Source organism: Rhinopithecus roxellana, chromosome 8 (assembly GCF_007565055.1).
Source record: "Rhinopithecus roxellana isolate Shanxi Qingling chromosome 8, ASM756505v1, whole genome shotgun sequence".
Taxonomy (NCBI): Eukaryota; Metazoa; Chordata; class Mammalia; order Primates; family Cercopithecidae; genus Rhinopithecus; species Rhinopithecus roxellana.
In genome coordinates, this window is record NC_044556.1 from 30841890 (window position 1) to 30859182 (window position 17293).

General features: G+C 39.4%; 1 protein-coding gene across 1 annotated transcript in view; it reads left to right on the forward strand.

The window, feature by feature from the left end:
- Positions 1 to 15694, forward strand: part of FAM102B (family with sequence similarity 102 member B) — a 73467-nt gene extending 57773 nt beyond the window's left edge. The window contains exons 6-11 of the mRNA XM_010372999.2: positions 2974 to 3077; positions 6835 to 6930; positions 7061 to 7250; positions 7343 to 7470; positions 8257 to 8326; positions 11479 to 15694. Coding sequence (XP_010371301.1) covers positions 2974 to 3077; positions 6835 to 6930; positions 7061 to 7250; positions 7343 to 7470; positions 8257 to 8326; positions 11479 to 11521 — 631 coding nt within the window. The 3' untranslated portion in view covers positions 11522 to 15694. The remainder of the gene's footprint in view (positions 1 to 2973; positions 3078 to 6834; positions 6931 to 7060; positions 7251 to 7342; positions 7471 to 8256; positions 8327 to 11478) is intronic.
- The last annotated feature ends 1599 nt before the right edge of the window (positions 15695 to 17293 follow it).

Sequence of the window (17293 nt, forward strand, 5' to 3'; positions counted from 1 at the left end):
ACTGGCATTAAAAAGGTAAGAATTTTTAGACATGCAGGCATGAGTCAGCTGTCAATGATTAATGACTATGACTATAGGCTCCGTTCTTTGTGTTTCTTCTTTATATTAGTTTTTCCCATGAAATATTTAATGCAGCATGTTTTGTTTTGTTTTGTTTTGTTTTTCCACAAAGCTATTTTACATTATTTGAAAATACGGGCCGGGCATGGTGGCTCATGCCTGTAATCCCAACACTTTGGGAGGCCGGGGTGGGCAGATCACCTGAGGCCAGGAGTTCGAGACCAGCCTGGCCAGCATGGTGAAACTTTGTCTCTAATAAAAATACAAAAATTAGCCAGGCATGGTGACGGGCACCTCCCAGCTACTCGGGAGGCTGAGGCAGGAGAATCACTTCAACCCAGGAGGCAGAGGCTGCAGTGAGCCAAGATCGGGCCATTGCACTCCAGCCTGGGAAACAAGAGCGAAAGTCCGTCTCAAAAAAAAAAGAAAAAAGAAAATACAGCTGTTGTTGGTAATCCAAGAGGCAGGTCTAGGCCAGACTGCAAATTCTAAGGGATTTGAGTTTTATGCCAAAGAAGCTATTTAAATAAGAGAGTAACATGTTCAGAGGCATGTTTCAGAAAGACCACAATGACAGTAGCATGGAGTAGAGGTTGACAGACCAGCAAGGAGACCCTTGCAGTCAGCCAGGAGAAAGGTACAAAGGCCAAAACTCAAGTAATTAGTGAAGATGGAAACGAGATGATAAGTAGGAAAAATACTAAATGAGGATCTGGGATTTGGAAATTGATTGGATATGGGAAAATGTTATTAGGAAGGAGGCAGAGGTGATATCCATAATTCTAGTTTTGGTGACTTTTTGGATTACAATGACATTTACAGAGAGAGTAAAAGAAGAAAGCAGGTTTTGGGAAACATGAGTTTACTTGGGTATATATTGAGTTTCATATATATGAGTTTCAAGGACAAATACTTGAAAGTGTCTCAATAGGATATCTAAGTCTAGAATTTAGGAGATCCTAGGCTGGAAATAGTCAATAAATGCAGTAGATTTAATAGCAATCTTAAATGTCTCTATCCCCAAGAATCCAAGTAGCCTGCGAACTCCATTAAGATAACAGGGTAAGAATTTAAGAATTGCCATAAAGCAGGTCAGCTTCATTATTCCTTCAGCCACCTCCCCGTTTTATCTCAGGTCACCAAGGGATAGTTTCTAGGAAGATGTGGTTTTCCTCTGCAATATCAGCCTCAAAAGGTTAGGGATTGGCTGGGCGTGGTAGCTCATACCTGTAATCCCAGGACTTCAGGAGGTCAAGGTGGGAGGATCACTTGAGGCCAAGAGTTAGAGACCAGCCTGGGCAACATAACAAGACCCTGTCTCTACCAAAAAAAAAAAAAAAAAAAGTTTTTGTAAGGTTAGGGGTGTTTTCTAATAAAAATCCCTATGATAAAAAGAAAACACAATGGGATGACAACAGTCAACAATAATTTATTGTACATTTTAAAATAACTGAAAGAGTCTGGGTGCCATGGCTCACATCTGTCATCCCAGCACTTTGAGAGGCTGAGGCATATGGATTGCTTGAACCCAGGAGTTCAAGACCAGCCTGGACAACATAGGGAGACCCCCCATCTCTACAAAAAAGATTTAAAGTCTCTACTAAATATATAAAAAAAAAAAAAAAAGCCAGGCATGGTTCTGTGTGCCTATAGTCCCCACTAATTGGGGAACTAAGGCAGAAGGATTACTTGAGCTGGAGAAGTGGAGGCTGCAGTGAGCCGTGATTGCACCACTACACTCCAACCTGGATGATAAAGTGAGACCCTGTCTCAAAATAAATAAGTAAAAAATAAGAGTATAGTTGGACTGTTTGTAAGAAAGGATAAATGCTTGAGGTGATGGATACCCCATTTACCCTAATGTGATTATCATGCATGGCATGCCTGTATCAAAATATCTCATGTAACCCATAAATATATATACCTACTATGTATCTACAAAAATAAAAAAATAAAAAATAAATTTTTTTTGAAACAGAGTCTTGCTGTTGCCCAGGCTGGAGTGCAATGGCGCGATCTCGGCTCACTGCAACCTCTGCCTCCTGGGTTCAAGCGATTCTCCTGCCTCAGCCTCCTGTGTAGCTGGAATTACAGATGCACGCCACCATGCCTGGCTAATTTTTGTATTTTTAGTTGAGACTGGGTTTCACCATGTTGGCCAGGCTGGTCTGGAACTCCTGACCTCAGGTGATCCACCTGCCTTGGCCTCCCAAAGTGCTGGGATTACAGGCGTGAGCCACTGCACGTGGCCAAAATTTTTTAAAGAAAAAAAAACTGTTAGAAATTAAAGTTACCCCTCCTTGCTTCACAGCTTTTACGTGGAATAGGAGTTTGAATTAACCAATGAAAATAGATCCATTACTACTCCCAGAGAATCCAATCCAAAAAGCAAATCTAAACAACTGGGCCTCTCTGTAGACTCTCCCTGGGCAGATGAACTGTTTACAGAGATGAAGGTAGAAGATAAAACCCTGGATACTATTCAAGAAGCGAGTGGAGCCAGCCAGGGAGCACAGGCTCTGAAGCAGGAGGCATGAGGCATTCTCCTCCCAACCTGATCCAAAAGGGCTTGGCGCTGCCTTCCTCAGCTGAAAGGTGCCGTCCTGAGTTGACAGTTAGAGCAACACTCCCTTGACCAGTGCCGGGTTCACACTGACAGAGGGCTCTCTTTTTAGGACTCTATGGAGACAATGCCCTTTTCTTGTTATGTAAAAAAAATCCTTTTTCTCTTACGAATTTTATTCAAGTTTGAAAAGATGCTTATACGTTATCTGCTGATCTTTATGACTTTCACCCTCAAAGGGGTAACATTACCCAGCAGTTTATGCCAGGGCTTCCTCAGCTTACCAATCAATGACTGTTGCAAACTTTGAGGCTCCCCTGCAACTCCAGTTTGCAAATGTTTTTTTACAGGCCTCCCTCCACTTCAATGTCTATACCAATTGCTGGCGAATCTGAATCTTTGCAAGAAGATAGAAAAGGTGGAGAGACTCTCAAAGTGCATCTTGGAATAGCAGGTATGGATGTGTGGCTTACTGGTTTTGTAATTTGAGAGAGACTACTTGATGCCCTAAAAATTTTCAAAGCCCTTCCAGATTTAAAATTGTGTGGGTATTTGACTTGAAACAGGCCAATAAGAATCAGCAGTTTTAATTATTTAATTCTTGGTTGATCCAGTGCTTTATTTAGTCTAAAGTATTGTGCTCTGACAGATTAAAAACTAGATGTTACAACGACACACTCCGGTCATCACTGTATGCATCTATTCCCCACAGGTACAACAGAATACTACAGGATTTTTTCCATTTTTCCCATTCCATTACCCTGCAACTTCTGTAAAGCAACTTCTGCCTCTCAGGTGTTGCTCCTCTTCCATGAATCGCTTTCCCTCTGTCAGTGGTTCTCAAGCCCTAGTGTGCATCAGAGTCACCTGGAGGGCTTGTGAAAACACAGGTTGCTGGCGCAGCAGCCAGAGTGTTTGATTCAGTAGATCTGGCTTAGAGCCTGAAGTTTTTTATTACTAAGGCATTCCCACAAGACCCTGATGCTGCTAGTCCCTGACCACACCTTGAGATCCACATTTCCAGGCACACTTCTGGCAGCAGTCAGAATCTGCTCCAGAAGTAAAAGCGTGGTGGGGAAAATGTCAAGGTCACAGGAGGAAAAGGACTTAGGAGCTTCCTTCTGTCTTCAGTATTACGGGAACAGGATGTATTGTTTGAAAGAAGGGAAAGAAAGGTGAAGTGATATAATTAACACTTTCACTACCTTTTAAAATATGCAAATATATGATTTCTTATAAATAATAGTGACTCTGAAATGTCCTGTTTTGGGATCAGTGGATCTTTTGGGAACTTGTAACCATTCCATTAGCTCCTTCTCTTCAGCATGTAAATATTCTGAATTCTTTCTCATATTGAAAAAATAAAAACAAAAACTCCTTAGCCCTGCATCCTTCTCTATCTACTGCTCTCCCTTAGGCTGCAGCAGGCGGGCACATGCGCTCACATGCTCTGTGTCTTTCCCCGCCCTGCCCCAAATATATAGAGAGACCTCTCTCTCTCTCTGTGTGTGTGTGTGTGTGTGTGGAGAGAGAGAGAGAGAGAGAGAGAGAGATCAGCAAGAGATGATATATGTACCACACACTTCTTATAGCCAAAATTCTACAAAGAATATACTGTCCATTTATTCCTGAACACATTAGCCATCTGGTTTCCATCGTCTGCCCTCTCTTGATGCTATCCCCAGATACATGATTGTCAACTCCTGTGGACATTTGTTCTGGTCTCATCTGATGGCCAGTTATTCTTTCTTGACGCTTTCTCTTCCCTTGGCTCCTCTCTGACCTTTCCTTTTCTAGCTTCTTAGAGGCTTCTTCATCTTCCTCCAACTTCCCTTTACATATTGATGTTTCACAGGGTTTGGTCCCCTCACTTCCTTGAGCAATGTCATCTACACCCTTGGCTTTATCTGTCACATAAATGTAAACATGATTGTTTGATGTAAATGTGATCAAATGCTTTGGGGAAAGGTCCACTTCATACCAAATGTTACACTGAAATCCATCTGTTTCTCTTTCTCCCCAGCCAGACTCTTAAGTTTTTCATGATCAGGTCTTATTGATCTCTGTATCCCCAGCAGAAGGCCGGGGACAAAGTAGATGTTGAGTGACTGTTGAATAGGCATCCTTAGGTGTCTAATTCCACATATCTAGCACAAGTCCTCCTACCTTTTCCTCCTGTCTTTTCTACCTCAGTTTTCCTGACACAAACTTCTGCTTTGTTATTGAGTCCTGTTATTTTTGCCTATGAAACATCTCTCACTCTCAGCCGGATTATTATGAAAACCTTCACTCATGCCCCTTTATCCTGTTGCCAAAGTGTTCTTCCCAAAATGTAGATCTGATCATGTCACACCCTTCCTTGAAGTCACTGAACTGTTTCCTTCTTTAAACTCATAGAAGGTCCTTCATGAACAGGCATCTACTCATCTTTCCAGCCTCTTTTCCCTCAGTTGTTATACTACACTACCCTATATGCCAACTTTCCCAAACAATCTGCTTTCCTACAAACAAGGCATGCTCTTCCTTGTGCCTTTTCTTGCTCATCTAGCTCAGGAGTTCCCAAACATTGCTCAAGTCCTGGGGTTAACCTCCTCTGTGAGGTCTTTCTCCCATTACCAGGTTGTGTCAGATGCACTGTCCTTTGGAGCTCTTAACAGCTGCCTTTTGGTGCTTGTATTTTTGTACTTACCACATTGTGTAAGTTTTGCTTCTACCTCTAAACTCTAAACATGTATTTTGTCTTACTTATTTTGTACTTCCTATACCTTGTACAGTATTAGGCACCTGACTTGGTAAAATATTAATCAATATTGATTGAATGAATAAATTTTGAAAACCAGAAGATATGTGGATGACTTAAGATCTGAGCCAAACCCAGAAGTAAAGAGCGCTGCATAACTCTTGATATGAACTAACTTTTTGGATTCAGATTTTACTGCATGTTTGGGTTTGGACCACTGTAGAGATGCTTGGGCCACTTACACTCTGTCCAGAAATGAGAAACCTTTGCAGAAGGACCAGGTTACTCCAGTAGCTTCCTTGTTTGCAGCATTTGTTGGTCCAAGTGCATGCAGTATCATTTATAGAATGGTTGCTATAATAGCTATGTTACTCAGTTGCTTTCCTTCTGCTTCTATGTTAAAAACAGTTCTTGTTTCCAAATATGATTGTGCCCTAGGGAAAATGGTCACAGTTCTGCATTCTCTGGAAGAAGCCTGGTTCTGAAAATATATAATTGGCACCTGGAATATACACATGATCAGAAACTATTAGAAATGGCTTTGACACTGCCTTTTGTACATTTACTTTGAATCTGAATACTATAATCACTTTCTTAAGAACTTTTATTCTCAGTGCAACATCCCATGCTGTGTTGCTTTAAGCCACAGACATTGCCCAAATTATAGCCTAGCACTAGCAACACTAACATTAAAGTAATAGAGTACTCTAGCTTGTTGTTGTGATGGATTTTTAAGGAAGCAGTATTTGCTTAGAAACCACACTAAAACCTACCAATTTTGTGAATATTTATAAGAATACATCAGGCTGGGCGCGGTGGCTCAAGCCTGTAATCCCAGCACTTTGGGAGGCCGAGACGGGCAGATCACGAGTTCAGGAGATCAAGACCATCCTGGCTAACATGGCGAAACCCCGTCTCTACTAAAAGATACAAAAAAACTAGCCGGGCGAGGTGGCGGGCGCCTGTAGTCCCAGCTACTCGGGAGGCTGAGGCAGGAGAATGGCGTAAACCCGGGAGGCGGAGCTTGCAGTGAGCTGAGATCCAGCCACTGCACTCCAGCCTGGGCGACAGAGCGAGACTCCGTCTCAAAAAAAAAAAAAAAAAAAAAAAAAAAAGAATACATCAGAGTCGTTTTTATTGGAGAATACTGAACACTAAAACTATAGCAGTTTTAAGATAGAGTGCTGTTAAATGTTTTGAAAAACAGAAGTTTATTGCATGGACTGAACTAATAAGGACTGAAATAATTTTTTTAATGTTATGAAAAACATAATACTAAGGTATTTAAATACTTTGTATTTCTTGCAATACAGTTATTTCCATTGTACTGACTTAAAAGGATGTCTCTCATTTTGTAGCTTATTGTTTTGATAATGAACTTGGCAGAGTTTATAAAGTCTGCAGATTAGAATACAAGTTGACTGTTAACATTTTGGCAATAAGAATGACATCATGTTATGACATATTACAGATCTTTCAGCAAAGAGTGCCTCTGTTCCAGACGAACTTGGTGCCTGTGGACATTCTAGAACATCAAGCTATGCAAGCCAGCAGTCAAAAGTATCAGGTAGAGGCTAACAGTGAAGTTGAATTCCTTATTGTTCCAAAGGGACTTGAAACTGCTGTGGTGTGGGGGAAGGATGTCAGATTGCAGTGTTTGATATGAGTATGATATCCAAGGTGATTTTCTCTGACAGGGTATAGCACATGTCACTCCCGGTCATCTAGTTTCTCTGAGCTCTGCCACAGAAGAAATACCTCAGTGGGAAGCACATCAACAGGAGTTGAAAGTATTCTAGAGCCATGTGATGAAATCGAGCAGAAAATCACTGAGCCAAATCTTGATACAGCTGATAAAGAAGATACAGCTTCAGAAAAACTCAACAGGTATCCTTTTAGTTTAAAGAATAAATTTTAATTTTAAAAAAACTTTGTTTTCATAACAATAAAAAGGAAAAAAAATGTAATTCTTTTCAAAGATGCCCAGTGAAACAAGATTCTGTAGAATCTCAGCTGAAGCGAGTTGATGACACCAGGGTGGATGCAGATGACATTGTGGAGAAAATATTACAAAGTCAAGACTTCAGCCTTGATTCCAGTGCCGAAGGTGTGTAGATAACTGTTAAGCTTAGATTCCTGTAATCCAGGTTTTTGTAATCTGTGTAGTCAGCAGTAAAGAGGCTCAGAACATCATGATATGACTGTTGCGTATTTGTATAGTAAATTTCATGTCCATAAAAATCTCAAGATAACTTTATAACTCATTTATTAATGAGAATGATTGTTGAATTTAGAAAAAGAACACATTTTAGTTAAAAGTGATCAATTTTAAATAAAACATGTATTGTGTTTTTAATTATGCCCAGATGTCTACAACGTTCGTATACCTAATGATAGGTATCTACATCTGCTTTTGTTATAAGTGCTTTAAGCCACTGTTGTAATTTGGAGGTGGTCTTAGAACAATAGTGAATAATGGAATCCTTCATTCCCTCCTTAGAATTTTCACTGATACTGAAAATTTGTATGCCACCAGTTTGAAAGATATAATTACTCATGTTGATGTGAATAGAAAGCACTTAACAATGGACTTATTTTCATTATGTAGCTGGGTGTAAAGAGAAATAATTAAACCTTACTTATGGAAATTTGTAGGAAGAGCTATCTCCATTACTCAGCTAAAAGAAAAAGAGCTTTAGAAAAGTTGGTGAGAAATAACCTTTAGAGTATCTTTTAAATTGCCTATTTTAAAACGTGTATGTAACTTTGGTTTTTACGTTGTTTATTTCTTTAATAAACTGAATTGTAAAATATGGATTATTATAATATCAATACTATTTGACAATAGTCTAATAATTGTGCATGTAACAAGCATTTTAAATGTGTATTGCAGAAGAAGGACTAAGGCTATTTGTGGGTCCTGGGGGAAGTACAACCTTTGGCAGTCATCATCTTCCAAATAGGTAAGTAGTACAAATAGTGTCTTATTAAAATATAGACTAATTTTTTTTTTAATCATGAGTAGAGGATGATGGTTGCAAAGTTTGTATTAGGCTGAAGCTAGGAAACACAGTAGTAGTTACATAAGAAGAGTTACAGCTCTTAGCGTAGCTCTCAGTTTCCTTTATTCTGGATATGTTTGACATATTTTATAAATTAGTTTTTAATTTCCTTAGAAGTATTTTTAAAGTGTATTAGTCAAGGACCAGTAGACCATCGGGAAAGTTGCAATATAAAAGGACATTTAGAAAAGAGTTCTTAGTCTTTTAAAACATTAATTTTTTATTAATTTATTTTCTAGAGACAATGCTGTTTCCCAAGCTGGAATGCAGTGGTGCAATCATAGATCACCGTAGCCTCAAACTCCTCAGCTCAAGTGATCCCCCTGCCTTAGCCTCTTGAGTAGCTGGGACCATAGGCATGCGCCACTGTGCATCACTAGTCTGATATTTTAGGAAGAGCAAAGCAAAATTATATTTTCAGTCAATGGTCTTATCTTTTCTGAGCAGTTACACAGCCACTGAGCAACTTAGGCGCTGTTAAACTTTCTTTACTCTCCTTTTCTCCACCCCACTGCCATACATATTAAGAAAAGTTCTGAAAACCAAATACCATTTTGCTGGTTATTCAGATGCAGATGAAGAAAACTCACCTGCCAAACTTACCGCTGATTATCAGCACTGCAGCAGATAACAGTGAGCACAGACACTGAGGACAGTGTAGGAATTCTGATCACTCCCTTGCTCCTTACAACCTGCTCCCCACACTTCTGTGCACCCCTAATTCCATTCCATGTCATATTTATGTAGAGTCCCTGCAAAACTACAGAGTGAGTCACAGTTTCAGGGGGGAGCCCCTTGGACCAAGACAGTTATTTTATTCTCTCTTGCTCAAAACCTAAAAGAATTTGCATTGGCCGGGCGCGGTGGCTCAAGCCTGTAATCCCAGCACTTTGGGAGGCCGAGACGGGCGGATCACGAGGTCAGGAGATCGAGACCATCCTGGCTAACACGGTGAAACCCCGTCTCTACTAAAAACACAAAAAAACTAGCTGGGCGAGGTGGCGGGCGCCTGCAGTCCCAGCTACTCGGGAGGCTGAGGCAGGAGAATGGCTAAACCCAGGAGGCGGAGCTTGCAGTGAGCTGAGATCCTGCCACTGCACTCCAGCCTGGGCGACAGAGCAAGACTCCGTCTCAAAAAAAAAAAAAAAATAGACTAACAGCAAAAACCTACATCAACAATTAACTACAATCAGATATCATAGATAGGTAAGAGAGAGACATATAAAGCTACTTCCAGGGAGTAATGTGAAAAAGGATTTACAGAAGATATAACACTATTTAGATCTTTGATTGACTCATCTGCTCATTAAATTCAGTAACTGTTTCTTGGGCCAATTTCTGGGTGAGAATGCAAGTAGAAAAGACCCAGCTCTTACCCTCTGCTGGCTTATAGTCTAGCACATGGGGCTGGCAGGCTATAGACCATAGGCCAAATTGGCCCACTGCCTGTATGTAGCAACTATAGGTAGCATTGAGCATTTATTAGTTATGTGCCAGGCACAGGTACATATATTTTTTTTTATCCAATTCTTACATAGTATCTTTCAGTGCTCACAACATACTACAATTAGTTTGGTGTTTTTTTAATGGAAACAAAGATACAAAGAAGTACTTTTAGGCTGGATGTGGTGGCTCACACCTGTAATCCCAGCACTGTGGGAGGCTGAGGCGGGTGGATCACTTGAGATCAGGAGTTCAAGACCAGCCTGGCCAACATGGCAAAATCAAATCTGGAATTCTCCAGCCATTGTTTTCCCCAACCCCTCCTTCTGTTATTCTGATCTACAAATTCTAGTCCCCAGCCCCTCTGAGCTTTGACCTCTGACTCCTCCCCTCAGAGAGACCAGCAGGCTGTGTTTGGGGTCTTCCTCTCTACACTGCAGGCTCGGAGGATCCTGAAGGAAACTGCTTCAGGCAGCTAGCTGGGGCGGTTGTCAGGCTCTCTTCATTTATTTCTTGTTTCTTGGGACCACAGTCCTGCACTGCCTGTTGTCTAGTATGTGCAAACTGTCATTTCACTTATTCTATCCAGTTTTCTAATTATATAAGGCAGGAGGGAAAGTCTGGTTCCTGTTACTTCATCATGGCCAGAGGCAGAACATTTTTTAAAGGGCATCTAAAAGCCAGTGTGCCGTGCTGCCCACCATGGTTTCTTCAAATTCTGATTTTCTGTAGGTATGAATGGGTGCTCACTGGCATTCTGTTGAGGAAGTTCCTATTTCTTCTGTAGAATGAATCTGTGAGAAAAGGAGTTTCTGGGCAGTCAACTGAGAAGTCCAGCTAAGTCCATGGTGGGCTAGTAATCACTACTACCTTACTTCTGTTGTTTAGAATTTCCTCTTAAAATGTCATTAAGGGAGACACTAGTCATGGTGGTTGCTTCTGGGCTTACTAAACTCAGGCACACTCAGGGTGAAATGACCAGTAGTAAGGTATACCCTGACATCTTGATAAATTGGGAAATGGGTACCTGGTGATAACTTTAGGCAGTAATGGGCCAGGCATAGTGGCTCATGCCTGTAATCCAGCACTTTGGAAGGCTGAGTTAGGAGGATTGCTTGAGCCCAGGAGTTCTGGTTGCAGTGAGCTTCAATCACGCCACTGCACTTCCATCTGGGCAACAGAATGAAACCCTGTCATGAAAACGCCACAATATTATGACAGCTGAAGACCATCACCATTAACTCAGTGTGAGTCCTGATGCACTGCCAGAGTCAACATATGCTCTTGGATGAGACCGATTTTAGAATGGATAGATAAACATGTTTGAAGAACATTTCTTGCCAACGTTTGTTGATTGGTCAAGAATTGGGGAATTGTAAGATTATTTTGGGAATAAGTGCAAGAGAATCAGGATCTAGACTAATCCAGTGTATTAATTATAAACATTTAATATTTCACATAGTTTCTATCCATGATGCCTTTAAACCTTGTGGAAATCAGATCTAGTAGAAAAATACCTAATGACCCATCTCTCCAGGGACGAGGTTACTTGGAACAGTTTCAAACACTACAGCTCAAAATTTTGAAGTTTTTTTCCTCTACTGTTTTAGGGTAGGGTCTGGAGCTTATGAACAAGTTGTGATCAAACGCTAGAAGTCAAGCCGGTGAAAACATTTCCCTGTGGATTTAAGATGTGAGTAGTTGATGTATCAAGGCATTTTATTCAAGCACTTAATAGAAAATGAACCTCAACTATCAAGAGGAAAGTCAATGCTGATTTCTTCTCTGGAAGGACCCACCACTATCCTGTACCAGCCACCAAAGGGGAACATCTGCATGGCAATCTCCAGGCACCGTGCTGCTGTGTGCCTTGGAAGCACCTGGCTTCTGTGGTCACTGCACATGATAATGAAAAGCCTGCTTTGTCTTTCAGAACACCCCAGTGGAGAAAACAGCATTATACACATCGGAGTATCATTTTAGGATTCAAGTGTAAAAATCTGTGATCAAGGTGCTCAATAGATTTGGGCTCTATGGTTTGGTTTTTTAGTTTGAGAGACAGTACATGAATATAACTTAAACCCTATAGATTTTGTCAAGATAGTCATAATTCCTGTTCTGAAAATCTTCCCTATTACACTACCTACAGCATTGTATAAAGTGTGGGTGTTCATGCTTTGGGAAAATGTTAGACTACAATTGAAACATGTGATGTGCTTATTCATAATTCTCAATGTATCAGTCATAAATGAAATAACAAGTGCATTTCAGTCTGAGATACGTGAATGGATGTAATGCCATTTTTATGCAGTATATATTATTAATTGTCATTAATATTAGATGAGCTGCAGAATCACCCCCAAGCACTACATAAAAGACTCAAAATAAGTTTAACACCCACTGTGTTAGGCACCCTAACAGAAGAGCTGTCTTAACTCACTGAATGTTAAGGTCTGCTGGTTTCAGGAGTCAAAATGTAGAAAAAGAGGAGAATTGTAATATGGTCAGAAACAGAGAAGCCTTTTCCATGTAAATTCAGACTTACCTGAGGCTAACAGTTTTCCAAAGTGGTGGTGGGTAGCAGCATGACAGCTGCTTGCCGTGACTGATGTGGACTGGTAGGTTTCCATTTTAGCTCTCTGTAGGTACTATTTTCTTCTCCACTGTGTCAAAAGTTAGTTGTTTTGAGGCAAGAGTAGAATATAACATACATCAAATATAGCTTTTAAAATAAGAATACCTGGTTTGGATCCAGTTGAGCAGCACAGCAGATAAACCTTAGAGTTTTTCTGTTCTTACATGACAGTTTCCATGTGGAAAGATCAAACTTTCTGGAATCACTGTTAGTCAAGAAAAATGTAGAATCTGTATAACCAGTAATTCCCCAATTCTTACTTTCAAAGTCATACCCAGGAAAGATAATATGTCAGAATAGAATGACTTTGGTCTAGGTGTTTTCACGTTGGCAAAAATAAGGAGGAAATTATATTATTTTAATATCCAAATTTAAAGGTTTGGAAAATTTTGAATAGTTAATATTAGGACTTTTGTTGCTGTTTTTTATACTTCAAGGATTGGGTATTCTGCATTGATCCAATACTATATTAACCAAGAGGTTCTGGAATTTTTTAAAAGATGATACCCTGTTTTATATTTTGAATGTAGAGAGACTCTGAGAGAGAGAATGTTCTGAGTTATTATACTTTTTATTTTTTAAGATTTATTTTTAAGGATAAAACAATGACCTGAACATTTTAGCCTAACCAAGGGACTTAAGTGGTAAAGACTTGCATTCTGTCTTCACGTGAACTGATCCATTCGTTATATATTATGGGAAAAATCAAAGAAAGTTTTTTATAGAGATATGAAGATATTATTTAGAGAGATATTTATTATGACATTTTTTAAAAACGTATTTTTCTATTTTCAAAATATTATTTCTAGGCTATATTTTTATTGGTGCTGTGCAGATGATTTTGCAGTTTTGAAAATGATAAAACTAGATTGTAAGTGGGGTTCAGTGAGAACATTCATCAGACATGTAAGAGGTCCTGCAGTCAGGGCGGTGCCCATCTTACTCATCCTTGGCTGCCCTTGGTTCGACACCTCTCTATACAAGGCTGGTTCTCAGTATTTTAAATGGTACAGAATTCTTTTTAAAAAGTAGAGAGATTTTGAAAAGCATAAAAATCATGCCTTTATAATCTTAGCAGCCATCAGATACATCTTGATTTATGTAGTAGTAAATATAACAAATATTTTAATAAATAGAAACACTGATTAGGAAGAAAAAAGAACTAATGTCTATGTCTTCTGTAGTCAGCAAAAGTCTGGATCCGTTTTATTCCATTTTGTGTTCCATTGGCACACTTTGTATTCAAATTTCAGTGCAGTCCTTTCAAAATACTCGCTAAGGGTTGCCTAAGTGTCTGCCTTACTCTCTGATTTTCCTTTTCTAAGAGCATGGTTAAAAACATCTTAACCATGTTAGCCATTGAAAAAAATCTGTTTATTAAATAACAAGTCCACTTCTGTTTATGTTTTGAGTTTAGAAAATTTGACTTGAAAATTTAGATTATTAGTAAATGTATTTTTAAATATTAAAGTCAAATTTCAAATCACCCAGTGTTGAAGAATTTGCAGATGTATACTTTTTCTAATTATATCCTAGAGAAAAAGACTAATGGTATTTTAAAGCTGTGTATTTGTGATGAGATAAAGAAGAGTCTTAAATGTCTTGTTTGGGAGAATGCACAGGCCAGTCAGGAGACCCACCTCCTGTGCCGTGAGCTGCTCACTGAGACCCCACAGGTCATGAAGGCTAGTAAAGGGCAGAGAAGGCCTTGGGCCATCAGTTTACACTTGAATGGTTGACTCCCCTTTGTGGTGTTTTTGAAGGCTGCTTATACCAACAGCTAATGTGGATTAGTGCTTATGATCTTGAAAAAGTCTTGACCAAGAGTCCTAAACTCCACCACTCCACCATCCCATTCCAGCTTAACACTATCAGAAAAATATCCAAACTCTGGATTCTTTTTTCTTTTTTACTTTTTTTTTTTTTCCTTTTTTAAGAGAGACAGGGTCTTGCTCGGTCACCTAAGGCTGGAGTGTAGTGGCGCAATCGTTGCTCACTATAGCCTCCAACTCCCAGGCTCAAATAATCCTCCCACCTTGGCCTCCCAAAGTGTTAGGATTACAGGCATGAGCCACTATCCCCAGCCTAATTTCTTTTGTATATGCTTTTTTTACAAAACTGTGAGCCACGGAGGTTGACCACTTAGCCAATTGGTTGCTAGAAGGGAGAAAACACATCTCCAGCTAGCCTCCAGACAAAACATACTCAAATTCAAACAGCAGTTAGTTTTAATTAACATACAGAGGTAATTTTAGGCTTTCAGATTTGTATGCTGACTAGAACACTTTGCAAGCTGAAGCTGACATTATTATCAAATACTTCATTTAAGTACATACTCCGAAGCATCAGGCTTCCAGTATATGTAGCAACACTCTGAGAGACAAACTGGGCTCATATGATGGGGTTGCATTTTATTTTCTTAACAGGTCTTTAAATTGGGCAGTTCTGAAATTCTGTTTGGTCACTTCTAGATGGTACGTCATGTGAATACAACCAAGTACTGTAGTTGAAATTGTGTTGTGCCACTACTCATATGTTGTTTTAGGTACTATGCATAATGTTAATAGCTGAGATGTTGAAGAATTTGAAGTCTAAAATATAAAAGATAAATATACCTATATTAATCCTATGTTAAGATGCTCTGGAAATAAAGGCCTTATTCCCTTACATATGCGATTTTTGTAAGATAATATATACACAGTGTATTTTAAACGTTTGTGTGGGTGGTCCATGTAGTTACTTCCCATACGACAAAGCTGACAAAATTTTTAATTTACACAATGTATTCTGCATTTTCAAATGTTTATCTTATATATATAGCAAAGAAATTATCTTACTGATATGCATTGACCAAATCCCATGGAGAAAAGACATTTAGATACATCTCATTTGAGGCTCCCCTTCCTCTCATGTGTTTGATTTTTTGGAAGATGACACGATGTGTGGGTAACCATGCAAATGTTCATGAATAACTTTATTGAAGTGATTCCATCAGTATTCTGTTCTAATACTTGGAGAATGATCTTCATATTTATATATTTTATTTCTTTGTTTCAACTATACAGTGATAATCCAGGAAATGTTTCCTTTTTTTTTTTTTTTTTTTTACAAAAACTGATTTTTTATTTGTAAAATGTTTGTAATAATGTAAAGGTGAACATGTTCAATAAAAATCGTATATTAAAAGTTTAGATGTTCTTTATCTTTTAAAATATCAGTTAAGATTCCATCAGAAAATTGTGCCAAGGTAAGAAAACAGAAATGAAAGGACGAAAATAACTTATCCCTGAGGGTTTATTTATTTATTACCAGGGAGCATGGGACAGATTTGAACGCCCCTGTGGCGGACTTCTCTTTGAACCCTGGGGCAGCCCATGCAATGGCATGGACCTGGGCTTTGGGTGAGACAAACCTGAGTCTGAATACAAACTCCCCTCTGAACCTGGCCTCAAACTCCTGAGCTCAAGTGATCCTCCCACCTTGACCTCCCAAAGTGCTAGGATTGCAGGTGTGAGCCCATGCGCCTGGCCTGAACCTATTTTCTAATCTAGGATGGACATAACACCAACACTCTATTGGGTTGTAATGAAAGACATGGGCATTGTTGTTAAGAGTATGCTACTTTCTAGGCACTCAGTGGTCCGTCAAGCCAAAATTTGCCTTTGTATAGCATCTGTACACATATACTCATTTCTAGTGTTGGACATACAGATGCTTATTAAATGTGCCACTATTAGTGTATACCCAAAAGAAAGGAAATAAGTATATTGAAGAGATATCTGCAATTTTATGTTTATTGCAGCATTATTCACAATACCCAAGGTTTGGAAGCAACCTAAGTGTCCATCAACACTTAGATGAATTCATAGAGAAAATGTGGTATATAAACGCAGTAGAGTACTATTCAGCAATAAAAAAGAATGAGATCCTGTCATTTGCAACAAACATGGATGGAACTGGAGACCATTATGTTAAGTGAAATAGGCCAGGCACAGAAAGACAAACTTCACATGTTCTTACTTATTTGTGGGAACTAGAAATTAAAATAATTGAGCTCACGGAGATAGAGAGTAAAAGGATAGTTACCCAGAGGCTGGGAAGGGTAGTTGGGGGGTAGAGTGTGGGAGGTGGGCATGGCTAATGGGTACAAAAAAGAATGAATAAGACGTAGCATTTGCCAGCAAAAAAGGGTGACTATAGTCAAAAATAATGTAATTGTACATTTTAAAAGTATAATTGGGCCGGGTGCAGTGGCTCACGCCTGTAATCCCAGCCCTTTGGGAGGCCAAGGCAGGCGGATCACTGGAGGTCAGGAGTTCGAGACTAGCCTGACCAACATGTCGAGACTAGCCTGACCAACATTTTTAGTAGAGATGACCAACCCCATCTCTACTAAAAATACAAAAATTAGTCGGGTGTGGTGGTACACTTCTGTAATCCCAGCTACTCAGGAGGCTGAGGCAGGAGAATCGCTTGAACCCAGGAGACAGAGGTTGCAGTGAGCCGAGATGGCACCATTGCACTCCAGCCTGGGCAACAGACAGAGCAAGACTCCGTCTCAAAAAAAAAAAAAAAAAATGTATAATTGGATTGTTTGTAACACAAAGGATAAATGCTTGAAGTAACAGATACCCCATTTACCCTGATATGATTATTACACATTACATGCCTATATCAAAATATCTTATAAACCCCCCATAAATATATACACCTACTATGTACCCACAACAATTTTTTCACTATTAAAGATCATCACTTAACAAATGGTATTTAGTGTCACCTATGTCCTC